The 14,295-nt window shown below is 45.1% G+C and overlaps 1 protein-coding gene across 1 annotated transcript in view; it reads left to right on the forward strand.

Moving 5' to 3' along the window:
- The window catches only part of LOC308170024 (cadherin EGF LAG seven-pass G-type receptor 1-like), a gene marked incomplete at its 5' end in the record, with an annotated part of 58,324 nt that extends 44,443 nt beyond the window's left edge, over window positions 1-13,881 (forward strand). Inside the window, 19 exons of the mRNA XM_080544755.1 lie at window positions 570-664; window positions 1,371-1,577; window positions 3,838-4,021; window positions 4,842-4,985; window positions 5,326-5,530; window positions 5,939-6,106; window positions 6,625-6,751; window positions 7,144-7,344; window positions 7,795-7,969; window positions 8,623-8,735; window positions 8,934-9,013; window positions 9,649-9,775; window positions 9,946-10,071; window positions 10,685-10,812; window positions 11,094-11,200; window positions 11,505-11,648; window positions 12,017-12,256; window positions 12,514-12,817; window positions 13,105-13,881. Coding sequence (XP_080400881.1) covers window positions 570-664; window positions 1,371-1,577; window positions 3,838-4,021; window positions 4,842-4,985; window positions 5,326-5,530; window positions 5,939-6,106; window positions 6,625-6,751; window positions 7,144-7,344; window positions 7,795-7,969; window positions 8,623-8,735; window positions 8,934-9,013; window positions 9,649-9,775; window positions 9,946-10,071; window positions 10,685-10,812; window positions 11,094-11,200; window positions 11,505-11,648; window positions 12,017-12,256; window positions 12,514-12,817; window positions 13,105-13,129 — 2,900 coding nt within the window. The 3' untranslated portion in view covers window positions 13,130-13,881. The remainder of the gene's footprint in view (window positions 1-569; window positions 665-1,370; window positions 1,578-3,837; window positions 4,022-4,841; window positions 4,986-5,325; window positions 5,531-5,938; window positions 6,107-6,624; window positions 6,752-7,143; window positions 7,345-7,794; window positions 7,970-8,622; window positions 8,736-8,933; window positions 9,014-9,648; window positions 9,776-9,945; window positions 10,072-10,684; window positions 10,813-11,093; window positions 11,201-11,504; window positions 11,649-12,016; window positions 12,257-12,513; window positions 12,818-13,104) is intronic.
- Between the last annotated feature and the right edge of the window lie 414 nt (window positions 13,882-14,295).

Here is a 14,295-nt window from a genome sequence, read left to right on the forward strand (position 1 = left end):
GTTCCTCCCTGTTCCTCTCCTCTATTCTCTGTTCCTCCCTGTTCCTCTCCTCTATTCTCTGCTCCTCTCTGTTCCTCTCCTCTATTCTTTGTTCCTCCCTGTTCCTCTCCTCTATTCTCTGTTCCTCCCTGTTCCTCTCCTCTATTCTCTGCTCCTCTCTGTTCCTCTCCTCTATTCTCTGTTCCTCTCTGTTCCTCTCCTCTATTCTCTGTTCCTCTCTGTCCCTCTCCTCTATTCTCTGTTCCTCCCTGTTCCTCTCCTCTATTCTCTGCTCCTCTCTGTTCCTCTCCTCTATTCTCTGTTCCTCTCTGTTCCTCTCCTCTATTCTCTGTTCCTCTCTGTTCCTCTCCTCTATTCTGTGTTCCTCTCCTCTATTCTCTGTTCCTCTCCTCTATTCTCTGTTCCTCTCTGTTCCTCTCCTCTATTCTCTGTTCCTCCCTGTTCCTCTCCTCTATTCTCTGTTCCTCTCTGTTCCTCTCCTCTATTCTCTGTTCCTCCCTGTTCCTCCTCTATTCTGTGCTCCTCTCTGTTCCTCTCCTCTATTCTTTGTTCCTCCCTCCCCCCTACAGGCACGGCCGTCCGCCACTGCAGTGATGAGAGCGGCTGGCTTCCTCCTGATCTGTTCAACTGCACCTCCCTCACCTTCTCTGAGCTCAAGAAAGAGGTGTGTGTGTCTGTTTACATCAACATGCTGTTTACTACACAGTAGAGATGCTGTTGGCATGTGTTGTCTTATAATAATAATAATAATAATAATAATAATACATTATACTTATATAGCCCTTTTCTAGACACTCAAAGACGCTTTACAAACTGAAAAGATGGGAGTAGTAATAATAAAAAGAAACAAAAAAAAAATAAAAGAAAGTATAGGGGTCTAATTAATTTTTAGATGACTAAATCTAAGTCTAAGTGTCTTTGTAGGACAATCTACAAACCTAGGTATATAACAGGTATATAATAATAATACATTTATTTTATAAGGCGCCTTTCATGGCACTCAATATAACAGGTATATAACGCCGGCGCCTTCGCCACACTTGGGTTTTCCCTTCCTGGGGGCCGGCTGTGGCTCAGGAGGTGGAGCCGGCGTCTAATGATGACGCAAGATTGGCGGTTCGATCCCCGAAATCCCCCACTGAAACTCAAATTGCTCCTAATGAGTGGGCCAGCGCCTTGCATGGTAGCTTGCTGCCATTGGTGTGTGAATGTGTGTGTGAATGGGTGAATGAGAGGCCGTTGTAAAGCTCTTTGGAATAAGACGCTATAAATGCAGTCCATCCCCCTCTAACCTCTCTGTGACCTTTAACCTTTAGGAGGAACTGCACCTTCCACCCCTCTCTAACCTCTCTGTGACCTTTAACCTTTAGGAGGAACTGCACCGCAACGGTTCCAAGATGGACAGCGGCAGGTCGAAGGGCGTGGCCAGCATGCTGTGGAGTGCCGCCAAACGCACGGTGGTTCTCCATGGCAACGACGTGAAGACGACCTACAGCCTGCTGACCGGCCTGCTGCAGCACGAGTGCCAGCAGCAGGGCTTCGACATGGCCGCCACACACGACGTGCACTTCCACGAGGTGCGCCGCCAGAAATGCTTGACCTCAAATGTGATTAATGTTGCCTAACGCAGTGCTATGTAGTGTCATTATATAATAATAATAATAATAATAATAATCATAATAATAATACATTAGACTTACAGTATAGTGCTTTTCTAGACACTCAAAGACGCTTTACAAACTGAAAAGACACTGAACCCCAAATTGCTCCCAATGAGCGGGCCGGCGCCTTGCATGGTAGCTTACCTCTATTGGTGTGTGAATGTGTGTATATGCGCTTTGGAATAAGGCGCTATATAAGTCAGTCCATTTATCTCGAGAAGAGCCATAAAAGGAACTTGCACATCCCTCAATTTCTCTACTCTAGAATCCATTCGACTTAATTTTCTCTCACAATTTCTTAAGACCCGCATTGTTTGACTAAACTGCTTTTAGACCCTGCTATCTTTAAGCCGCCAATAGTCTCCAAAACCCTGCTGGCTAAGAGTCTGTTGTCCCAGTTGGAGATGTCTCCTCAGGGCTGGTTAAGGTGAAGCTTAGGGGCAGTTGGGGATTAAGTAAAAGTAATAAAGCGTAGTGATTAGCATGTTTTCTATGAGCTTTATTAGGGTCATGACCAAAACACAGCAACTATCAATGGCTAAGCTAAATGGTAACAGTGTGCATTCTTGGCACAGACCTCAGCCCAGCTCATTCGTGTGGTTTAGGTGCCAGAATGTGCAGCTGGAAGGGTTTAGGGGGTTAAGGACCAATCGTGACAGAGGCTATTGTGTGTGGGCCAATGGGAACGCCCCTACAGGGGTGGTCGGCATGGCGCCAGAGAGTACAGGTGTGATCATGAGAGTGTGTGTTGTGTTGCCCCCCTTCCTTTGTAGGGGTCAGCTTTCTTTTCCTTCCTCTGTTTTTTTTTCGCCTTCTCCCTTTCTCTCTCTCTCTCTCTCTCTCTCTCTCTCTCTCTCTCTCTCTCTCTCTCTCTCTCTCTCTCTCTCTCTCTCTCTCTCTCTCTCTCTCTCTCTCTCTCTCTCTCTCTCTCTCTCTCTATGTTCAGTATTAATATGTAACTTAGCATTCCTTATCTGTGATATATGATACATACATAGTGCCTTGAAATAGTACAAAACTAAATCTGAAATTGCCCATGTGGGGTGACTTATTCAAAGCCCTCAAAGTCGATCACTTTGGTCTCTGTTAGGTTGTGAGGTACTATGATTTAAAAAAGCCTTCAATCTTGGTCCTGGGAGCCTTCAGGGTGTGTCTGCAGGCTGTTGTTCCAACACAGCACTAGCATACCTGATTCAAACTAAACATTTAATTAGGGCTAGAAGAGAAGCTTGCACCCCCTGTGAGTCAAAATCACTGTTGTTGTTATAATATAGTTTGTTATGGTGGTGGAGTATGCTAAGGTGTATGAAGGAGAGCTTAGCATGATATAACTGTAATTGAGGTGTGTGATGGCTCCAATAATCCATATTCTAATCTAGATTATTGGAGCCATCACGTTCTCCACATTCTAGATTATTGGAGCCATCAGATTCTCCATATTCTAGATTATTGGAGCCATCAGATTCTCCATATTCTAGATTAGACGGTTCAGGACCATGTTTGCAAGGACAAACAGACTGAAGCTCAGCTTCTACCCCAGGGCCATTCAGGCCCTGAACACAGCAAAGACCTAGGTTCTAGGCCCAGGACAATCTAGACAATTTGATGGCAGCTACTAGATTGAAATCAAGTGCAATACTGAAACACAACTGTGAACATTTCAAACCTGCAAACTGCGACACTTTAAATGAATGTGCAATAACACTATGTGCAATATGACAACCCTCGGGTACATAAGGTTCAGAGATAGGAAATGTTAGAATAGGTATAGCATAGCATAGAGTACAGCACAGTGTTTTATTTGTATAGTATAGTATAGTGGATAGTGTACATAGCCTTTATTTATGTAAACCAGCTCTTTTCCCTTCTTGTTTTTAGTTTTTTTTTTCCTAGCACCAGGGGAGCCCCCCCTCCCAAATTTCGTTGTTTGGTACCTGTACTATATCAATGACAATAAAGACCATTCATTCATTCATTCATTATTGGAGCCATGACATTCTCTATATTCTAGATTATTGGAGCCATGACATTCTCTATATTCTAGATTATTGGAGCCATGACATTCTCCATATTCTAGATTATTGGAGCCATCACATTCTCCATATTCTAGATTATTGGAGCCATCACATTCTCCATATTCTAGATTATTGGAGCCATCACATTCTCCATATTCTAGAACATAATCCGAGCCAGCAGCGCCATCCTGGACCCAGCCAACCGGGCTCACTGGGACCAGATCCAGCGGTCCGAAGGCGGCACAGCCCTTCTGTTGAGGAGCTTTGAGGACTACGCCCAGAACATGGCCCAGAACACACGGAGGACCTACCTAAAACCCTTCATCGTTGTCACTGACAACATGAGTGAGTCCACCCACCTACTTCCCCCAGAATACTGTTGTATATTCATGGGAGTACAGCAATGAGCATTCACAAGTTCCCAGACTTAAGCCTTCATAACAGTGTAATAACAATAGCACACTGAGGGTTATGACAATCTGACAGGATAGTTATTGTCCCCCACCAATGAGATTGTCTGTTTATATTTCACAAGCTTTTTTTGTCGCCCATCGCTTTTTTGCTGGAACTTGATTGGCCCAATTGTAACTAAACTATGGTTAAATACACTTCCTGCCCTAGAGATTGTTTAGGATTATTTGTAGCCAAATTTCGTCTGTGCAAATATTTTGTTCCAGCTAACAAATTTGGGAATAATATTTTGAGAAATCAACGCAAATCTGTAGGAAAGATTGATGGAAATATTGTCTGTGCAATATTCTGTCTTAACCTATTGGTGAATTTTTTGTATGAAGTAACGGCATCGTATATCAATACAGAGTTGGTAAAATAGTAGCCTAATGGCACCCAAATAATTATTGTCTTTGATCAGAGAAGGTGATCACACCAAGAGGAAAGCCCTCCATCCATCCATGAATAACGTCTTGCTTTATTTACAGCTTTCTCTATCGCCCCTCTTGTATTGTATTATACTGTAATGTATTGATTTTGGTTTGGTTAATGGCTAATGGGGATCCAAATAAACAAACAAACAAACAGTTGGGCACTGCGTCATTCGTGGGGGACAACATGTACATTTGTGGCTGTTACAAAAATGCTCACCAACACAACTTTCTTGTGACAACAAGCGTAACTTACAGTATGTCCATTCTCTCCACGTTATCAGTTGTGTCTATGGACTATCTGGACCCGTCACTTCCAGGTCAGTCGAGGATCCCACGTTTTGAGGACATCCAGGAGGCTTATCCCAAAGACCTGGAGTCCTCCGTCCTCTTTCCAGAATTCCCCACACAGACGGAGGTGGTCAAAGGTACAGTTTATTCAACATTAAAGGGATACTTCACCCTAAAATGTATGTTTACCAGGTGATTTCATACTCAAAAGGTCTATAAAATCAATATGGTGCCTGCTGCCTGCTTTAAACTCATATGGTTAGGGTTAGGGATATATAACTGTTGAGTCTTCAACAACATAACTTATAAATGCCTCACTTTGATCTAATACATGGTTATTTTAACCTAACTAATATATATTTATTAATTTATACACACACTGTATCCGTGTTTGTTTCCAACAAGTTAAAAATAGGTCCATGTAAATTATTTAGCTTGAATTAACATGTTTTAAAATATTGTTTTTGATAAATACAGCAGAGTCCATAGACACAGCCACAGACCAACTGTCAGTTCAGACAGACTCCACCTCCACCAATCACACAGAGTCTCACACGGCGTCCACAAGGACGAAGCGTCATGCCGAGGTCCTAGGCCCTCTCCCGGTTGCCGTGGTGATAATCTACCGAACTCTGGGACAGCTGCTGCCCGAGAACTACGACTCTGATCGCAGAAGCCTGAGGTACAGTCATGTCTTTTTTTTATTCATTCAACCTTTACGCAAGTTTGTTTTCTATCAGCATCTGGATGTTGCCTGATCTTCATACCCCGGGCAGGAAGTGGGTGGGCGCTAGCTGCCTTTCCTGAGCCGTTGCCATGATAAGCCCAGACCTTGGCTAGCATGTGGATGTGGCCCTTAACTGAATTGAAATGTGACGTATAGGGTTAGGGTTAGGTGGCGTGGCGGGTTAAGCGTTGACCATGTAACCGCAGGGTCCCCGGTTCGATTCCGGCCGGAGACATATCCTGCATGTCATCCCTCCTCTCTCTCTCACCCATCCTTCCTGTCTAAATCTCTACTGTATCTGTCAATAAAATGAAAAAATATGAGTGAAGAAAAAAAAAAGAAATGTGACGTATGTATTTTCAGACTCCCTAACCGGCCGGTCATAAACAGCCCCATCGTGAGCACGGTTGTCTACAGTGAGGGTGTGTCTCTAACTGGACCTCTCCAACACCCCATCACACTGGAACACAGACTACTAGAGACCATGGAGCGAACCAAACCAGTCTGTGTCTTCTGGAATCATTCTATTGGGTAAGGCGGCTAAGCAACTCAATCACTACTCACATTCACACTGTCGGTATACAATGGACCTATCACTAAGCCACGCCCCCAAAATAGTAATTGTCCAATCATATCACAGCAAAAGTCACTCCAGGCAGAAAACTCGGACAAACAACTCGCTAATATCTGATGGTGAAAAGCTTCTAGACTAAATATTCTTGTCATCTTTAAAAGAACATGTCTATTACTTGCTGTGGTAAATCAGAAATCAGAAATGTGCCAACTCCCGCCATTGTAAGTCATTGAATGTCATTCAGTCACGGTCAGTCAGTCAGTCACTGTCAGTGAAGCGTTGTTCGTTCGTCCGAGTTTTCAAAGGGGCCGTGGCTTAGCGATAGGTCCGTTGAGGATGTACTGTATGTATGCATGAAGTACATGTATGATTGCATTGCATGACAGATGCAAGTGATATAGAAACGGATGGCTTTCAGCTTCTCTCCCACTTAGGCTTAGAGCCTCATAATGTGATTGTACCTGATGATGTCCAGGGTTCAAGGGTCAGGAGGTTGGTCTGCCAGAGGCTGTGAGCTGGTGTTCAGGAACAGCAGCCACATCAGCTGCCAGTGCAGTCACATGACCAGCGCTGCCGTGCTCATGGACATCTCCAAGAGAGAGGTACAGTCTTGTACAATCTACTTCAGACATTTTGATATGGAAGCCATACTTTATATTGGATTGCTATATTACTTTGACTTTCATAAAACCTTGATACAAATTTGAGCTTTTCAAAAAATGAATGAAAAAAAGCCTTCTTCCCAGTAAACAAAGACTCCAAAAGACGTCCTCAGGGAAGCCGGAATGTGGGTTCAGATGACGTCCAGATGACGTCTTTCTAGGACGTCCAGGTGACGGGGTTCCTAAGACGTCATAGACCCGCATTCCGGCTTCCCTGAGGACGTCTTGTGGACTCTTTGTTTACTGGGTTACTATACCAATCTATACTCCTGGCATGTCTCTCCCTCATGTCTCTCCCCATGTCTCTCTCCCTCATGTCTCTCCCCCCTCAGCATGGAGACGTCCTACCCCTGAAGGTCCTGACCTACACGGCGGTCTCGGCCTCGCTGGCGGCCCTCCTCATCACCTTCCTGCTGCTGGCGGGGCTGCGGAGGCTGCGCTCCAACCTGCACAGCATCCACAAGAACCTGGTGGCGGCCATCTTCCTCTCCCAGCTCGTCTTCCTGGTCGGAATCAACCAGACTGAGAACGCGGTGAGGCGCCATCACAGATCCCTTTTTCTTTGTGTGATCAACATTTTTTATTGCTTTTAACAACATATAACAATGACAATACAGAACAAGAAAGGGAAAGAGGGAAAAAAAGAAAACAAAAAGAAAGAAAAGAAAAAGGGGTAGTGTAGCGGACAAGTCATAGCCTAATTCTAGAAATATAACACAACACATTCTGGATTGGGGTATGTGAAAAATCTAATTACAAAGTAGTCAAGTTGGTCAAGTTCAATGAGTAAGACTTCCACGCATCAACTGTACTGGGCCTCGCTTTGTTCAGTCTGGCCGTTGTGCATCAAGATTCACAATCTGAAAAGGGGCGTCATAAGCTGGTGTGACATCGAAGTCTCTATCGATCAATGAAGTTAGAGGAAACATTTCAACTCAAACTCAACGCTCAATAACATTTGTTATCCTACCGACTCTCTTCAGTTCGTCTGTACGCTGGTGGCCATCCTGCTCCACTACTTCTACATGTGCACCTTCGCCTGGATGTTCGTGGAGAGCCTCCACATCTACCGCATGATGACGGAGGTCCGCAACATCAACCACGGCCACATGAGGTTCTACTACGCCATCGGCTGGGGGATACCCGCCGTCATCACTGGTGAGAGAGAGAGAGAGAGAGAGAGAGAGAGAGAGAGAGAGAGAGACACACACATACACACCCACATACACACCCATACACAAACACTCTCTCACTCACACACACACACACACACACACACATACACACCCCCATACACACCCATACACAAACACTCTCTCACTCACACACCTTTTTGGACTCAAGGCCCACTTAGAAATCTCAAAAGTATTCGCGGCCCACACAGGCATTTTACGCACACGTACAATTTAGTGTCTCATCATTATTCTCGATGAGTTCCTATCTATCAGTATCACACTGATTATGAATTTTTGAAGGTTTTAAAGAAAAAAATACACTACCATGAATACATTTTTTCCAATTAAAACGTTTTTGTAAAAAAAAAAAATCCCTCCCACAAGAGGGCCATAGGTTGGGAATCGCTGCACTACATGACAAAGCAAGACAATACAAGATAAGCAAGCACAGCAAAATGACGCAACATTGCAATACAATACAAAACAAGACAGACAATACACAGATACATAACAAAGTGACCAATATAATTACATACATCATGATACTGTAATAAATCATGAGAAATTCAATTATGAGAATATATCCTAGGGATGTATAAATGTAAATAAAGCAGAAGTGTGTGACCTCTCTTCCAGGCTTGGCGGTGGGGCTGGACCCGCAGGGCTACGGGAACCCAGACTTCTGCTGGCTGTCTGTCAATGACACTCTCATATGGAGTATCGCAGGACCCATTGCTGTTGTGGTGCTGGTAAGTGTGTGTGTGTGTGTGTGTGTGTGTGTGTGTGTGTGTGTGTGTGTGTGTGTGTGTGTGTGTGTGTGTGTGTGTGGAGGGGGGGCGCAGTTCTTACAACCACATATTGGTTTTGGCCCTCAGCTCGCTCACATGTTTCTCTTTGTTTGAATACCTGAGTGTGTTATTCATCACCGTCTCTTGCATTTCTCTCAGGTCAACATTGCCATATTCTTCCTGGTGGCCAAAGCCTCGTGCAGAAAAAGACAGTGGACCCTTGAGATGTCTGGAGCGATGTGAGTGCTTTGAGCCCTGCTAATGCTAGCCCAGCCTATCAAAAAATACAAATATATCCACTGGATTCCTTTCTGAAACCTTGCTCACTCCTCTCTGTCCTTCTGACTTTGACTGGTTGATCAGAAAGGACTGGCTAGAGAGATGTGGTGATAGCTCCACCTTGCCCTCTGATTAACTTTGCACAGCTAAGCAGGTTCTCTCAGATATCTCTGAGACCACAAGGTCAGGGGAAAGGTATGAACGATCATATTAGAAGATTAGATTAGATTAGATTAGATTAGATTTATTGTCCCCAGGGTGCAATTCATTTTCACACCACTGTACAGTATACATATATACATACAACACCGTATAACACAGACAACAACAGACAGTACTACACATGACAGATACACAAGTACACACACTCAGCGTGGTCTGTTATTTAAGGCAACATTGGCTGCGGGGATCAGGCTTTTGCCGAAGCGAGCCCTTTTGCAACTTAGTGTTCTTTACCTTCTCCCGGATGGCAGTGGGGCGAGGTACAGATTGAGTGGGTGGGTGATGTCCTGTTCTAAGAGAGCCTATATCCTCTCTCTCCCCCCCCCCGCCTCTCTCTCCTCTATATCCTCCCTTCTCTCTCTCTCCTCTCCAGCTCTGCTCTGTGTGTGGCCTTCCTCGTCCTGGTGCTCCTCAGCGCCACCTGGCTGCTGGGTCTGATGGCGGTCAACAGTGATGTCATTTCCTTCCACTACCTCTTGGCCATCTTCAGCTGCCTTCAGGTACAAGTTGGACTTACTGCCTGGAGGACCAGGGTTAGGACACCTTAGATCCGTGTCATAGTATAGTGTGATGTAATGTGCATTTAGGTATTGCGTAGATAGTGGCCAAACTCACCCGCCTGATCACATGATCTCTCTCCCTCCCTCTCTCTCTCTCTCTTTCTCTTCAGGGCGTGTGTATTTTTTTCTTCCACTGTGTTTTCAACAAGGAGGTGAGGACCAGCCTGAAGAACGTCTTCACTGGGAAGAAGTCCCTAGTGGAGGAGTCTAGTACCTCCCGCGCTGCTCTGTTAACAGTATGTGTCTCACCCTCTGTTTGTTATAGATGGACATATGAACTGTTCTTTCCTGCAGAATAGATGATGATGATGATGATGATGATGGAGACCATTACACAATGGACCTATCGCTAAGCCACGCCCCAAAATAGAAATTGTCCAATCATATCACAGTAAAAGTCATTACAGGACTCGGACAAACTATCTGATGGTGAAAAGCTTCTAGACAAAATATTATTGTAATCTTTAAAAAAACATGTCTATTACTTGTTGTGGTAAATCAGAAATCTGAAATGTTCCAACTCCCGCCATTGTAAGTCATTGAATGTCATTCAGTCACGGTCGGTCAGTCAGTCACTGTCAGTGAAGCGTTGTTTGTTTGTCCGAGTTTACAAAGGGGGCGTGGCTTAGCGATAGGTCCATTAAGTTATGACAATGACAACGATGTTGCTGATTCTCTTACCATTGACCAGGTCTTGAGAGAAAGTGACACTAGCATGGATAAATAAAGGCTAACGGCTAAGGCTAAAGGCTACGTCCAATCGAAAAAATAAACCTGCTGTTGTTTCTACTGTAGCGGCTGTCGTTAATGACAAGCTACCTCACTCTGATCCTCTGATCCTCTTCCTAGCGCTCGCTGAACGGCAAACGCTCGTACACAGAGGACGACGGCCTGTACCGCACCGCCATCGGAGAGTCCACCGTGTCCCTGGACAGCACAGTCAGGTCAGCCAGGAGCCACAGCAGCGGCCAGACCAGGTACACCACACACCCATACACACACACAGCATATGTCCTGCCCTCATGGGAGGAAAATCGTATGTATCATACTACAAACTGTACATGCCTGTTCTTGTCCTGTGCTGTGGATAGACATCCATTTTGGAATAGTATCAATGTGACTAAATTCTTACTTACTTTCTTACTTGACAAACACTGTTGTTATGCCCATCCACAGTTATAGCATCAGCGCTTCAGAACAGTGTTTTGGCCCTATAATATATTCTTCTTCTACTACTCATGATCCTTCCTTCATACAGGGAGGCCTCTGGGCAGAAGCGCACTACCTCCTCCGGCTCAGCCAAGAAGAGTTACCATGGAGACGGAGACTCCTCCCTCTTCCTCCACAAGCGCTCTAAGCACCGCGGTACGTGGACCAGGTCATACGTTGTTCTGGGATATACATGGCTGGAAGTGGGAACAAGACTAGTGTGGTTCTAGTGCAAAAATTAAAAAGATGAAAGAATCAGTTATTCTTAAATATAGTCCAATATTAGTACGCTAATGCCAACGACTGAGATGATTGATGTAACTAGTTTCGTACTACTTAAAGACAAGTGCATGCTTTGAGAATAGTCTGTTTTGTCTGATCTCGATACTCCACACACCATTGGTTGTGCAACGTGTTGGAGTTCAGGATGTTAACAGCCCTTGTGTTTCCATGGTGACAGAGTCAGACTCGGACAGCGAGCTGTCAGTGGACGAGCACAGCAGCTCTTACGCCTCGTCTCACTCCTCAGACAGCGAAGACAACCGACAGGGCCGCAAGCACAAATGGAACAACGAGAGGCAGCCGCAGCATAGCACTCCTAAAGGTAACCTAGGAAACAGCACTCCTAAAGGTAACAACACTATACCCAGGAAACAAGGAGTCCAAAAGACCTCCTCAGGGAAGCCGGAATGTGGGTTCAGATGACGTCTTTCTAGGATGTCCAGATGACGTCTTTCTAGGACGTCCAGATGACGTCTTTAGGACGTCGGTAGTCCATAAGACGTCGTAGAAAGACGTCATCTGGACGTCCTAGAAAGACGTCATCTGAACCCACATTCTGGCTTCCCTGAGGATGTCTTTTGGACTCTTTGTTTACTGGGAAGGGAACTCATTGTTAAACACACACACACACACACAAATACACACAAATGCAATTATATGACTTCTTATGACTTTTAAATCCTGTTTCAGTGGAAACAGTGGCCAATCACGTGAGGTCTTACGGGCCAGTGGAGCCGCTGACTGCCAATGAGAGCGAGGAACCAGGTGGTGTGGAGACAACGCACACGGAGACCAAAATCAATGTGGTTCTCCACCAGGACAACAAACTCAACGAGGAGTCCCCCGTTCCCTCAGAGAACGAGGTGCAGGGGAAAGATGCCGCCCCGCCCAGCTCACCTGACAGCAATCATCAACCAGAGAAGAGAAGAGGTGAGAGAGAGGGAGAGAAGGAGTGAGAGAGGGGGTGGGAGAGAGGGGGTGAGAGAGAGGGAGAGAAGGTGGGCAAGTGGGCAGTTGAGGCCAGGACCAGAAAGTGGAAGGTTCTTACCCAGTAAACAAAGTGTCCAAAAGACGTCCTCAAGGAAGCCGGAATGTAGGTTCAGATGACGTCTTTCTAGGACGTCCAGATGACGTCTTTAGGATATCTATGATGGTTTATTTATTTCTTTGTTTGTGTTCACTCTTAGGCATTCTTAAAAATAAAATCTCCTACCCTCCTCCGCTGATTGACAAGAACATGAAGAATCGCCTGCGGGAGAAACTAAGCGATTACAACCCCCCCACTCCTAGGACGCCCGTCCCCCCGTCTCCCTCAAACAGGGGTCTACATCCTGAAACAGGAGGCAATGGGGTCCTCATCAAACCTCCGCCTTGCCTGCCTCCACGCCCACCCTTGTCCCCGCGGGAGCTACACAACGGGGTCACCATGATGACCGCAACACTGACTACGGCAGTCAACGGCATCGACAACACCCAGGACTCTGACTCAGAGTGAGTAGCTACATGACATCAGATAACGCTCCTCTGACTTTCTGCCTAAGCAAGGGTTTTACGATCAATGAGCAGAATATTGTCATATGTCATAGATGTTATGAATCTTAAGACAGTAAAACAAAGGGGTTTTATCCAACTACAGTTCACTCAACTACTTACAGTGATCAAAAACTGTTACGGAAGTTAAGGCGGAAAGCTCCTGATGGATCTGTATAATGCCATACTTGTTCAATCACTGCCCCTTCAGTAACTCACACAGTCTTCCTCTCTCCATCTCTCAACAGCGGGAGCAATGAAACCTCAATCTGACCTGGAGGGGAACCTAGAAGGACTTGTCCCTCAAGGGAAGAGGGGTCATTGTGCCCCGGGCCACATATGGTGGGTTAAAGGCTATGAGGGTCAAAATGACCCAACGATAGCCCCACGCCAGTAGGCCTCAGCTCCTATGGAGACCAGTAATACTGCAGACGGGTTGCCTGCCTGAGTGAAAAAGGGAAGAAAGCTCAAGACTGAACGCCACGGGGATAGACACGTCATCGTCATGGTGATAACATGGCAAACTGCAACAAAGCCTGTAAACTACATATCAAGCACGCCATTATACACGCCTGATAAAGATAATGCACTTAATTGCGTGGCCAATACGTGGCACTACATCTACAGATGTTTACTCTAGGTGTCATTCCAGGGTATGAGAGTAGGGAGTGAGGACTTTTAAGAACGTTTATCTTTGTATTACAAGATGTGCCATGACTTAAATCTTTTGACTGAGAGACCTCGCCAAGTACCCAGCTATGTTTGCCCATCCTCAGAGACAGAACAGTCCAAAAACAAATGAATCCTCTGTGTGATTAAAATGTAGATGATTTGTCTTTTTTTTACTTTTTTATAGACTAAATGTTACATTGTAAGTAGTATTATATTGCCACATGTAAAGTAGTGGACATTTTAATTATTGCTCTTTTGTAAATAGACTTTAGTGTTCGGTGTATGATTTCATGCCATTGGCAATGGGGTATATTCTCATTTCATTGTGTGCGGATCTGTGCTTCCCGGTAAACAAAGAGTCCTAAAGACGTCATCTGGACGTCACCTAGAAAGACATCATCTGGACGTCCTAGAACATCCTAGAATCCCAGTAAACAAAGAGTCCAAAAGACGTCCTCAGGGAAGCCGGAATATGGGTTCAGATGACGTCTTTCTAGGACGTCCAGAATCACGTCTATAGGACGTCTTATGGACTACAGATGTCCTAAAGACGTCATCTGAACCCACATTCCGGCTTCCCTGAGGACGTCTTTTGGACTCTTTGTTTTGTTGTTCTTCTATCATCTGAATCATGTTCTGATGATTTGCTGACTGACTTTGGATCAGAAACCTGCACTGAACCCTTGTGACTTACTTGACTTTCATTAGAAGATTCATCAGATAACATTTACATTGCAAGTGGCCCGTTTTGTCAAACACAATAATAT

Source organism: Nansenia antarctica, assembly GCF_963989245.1.
Source record: "Nansenia antarctica genome assembly, chromosome: 14".
NCBI lineage: Eukaryota > Metazoa > Chordata > Actinopteri > Argentiniformes > Microstomatidae > Nansenia > Nansenia antarctica.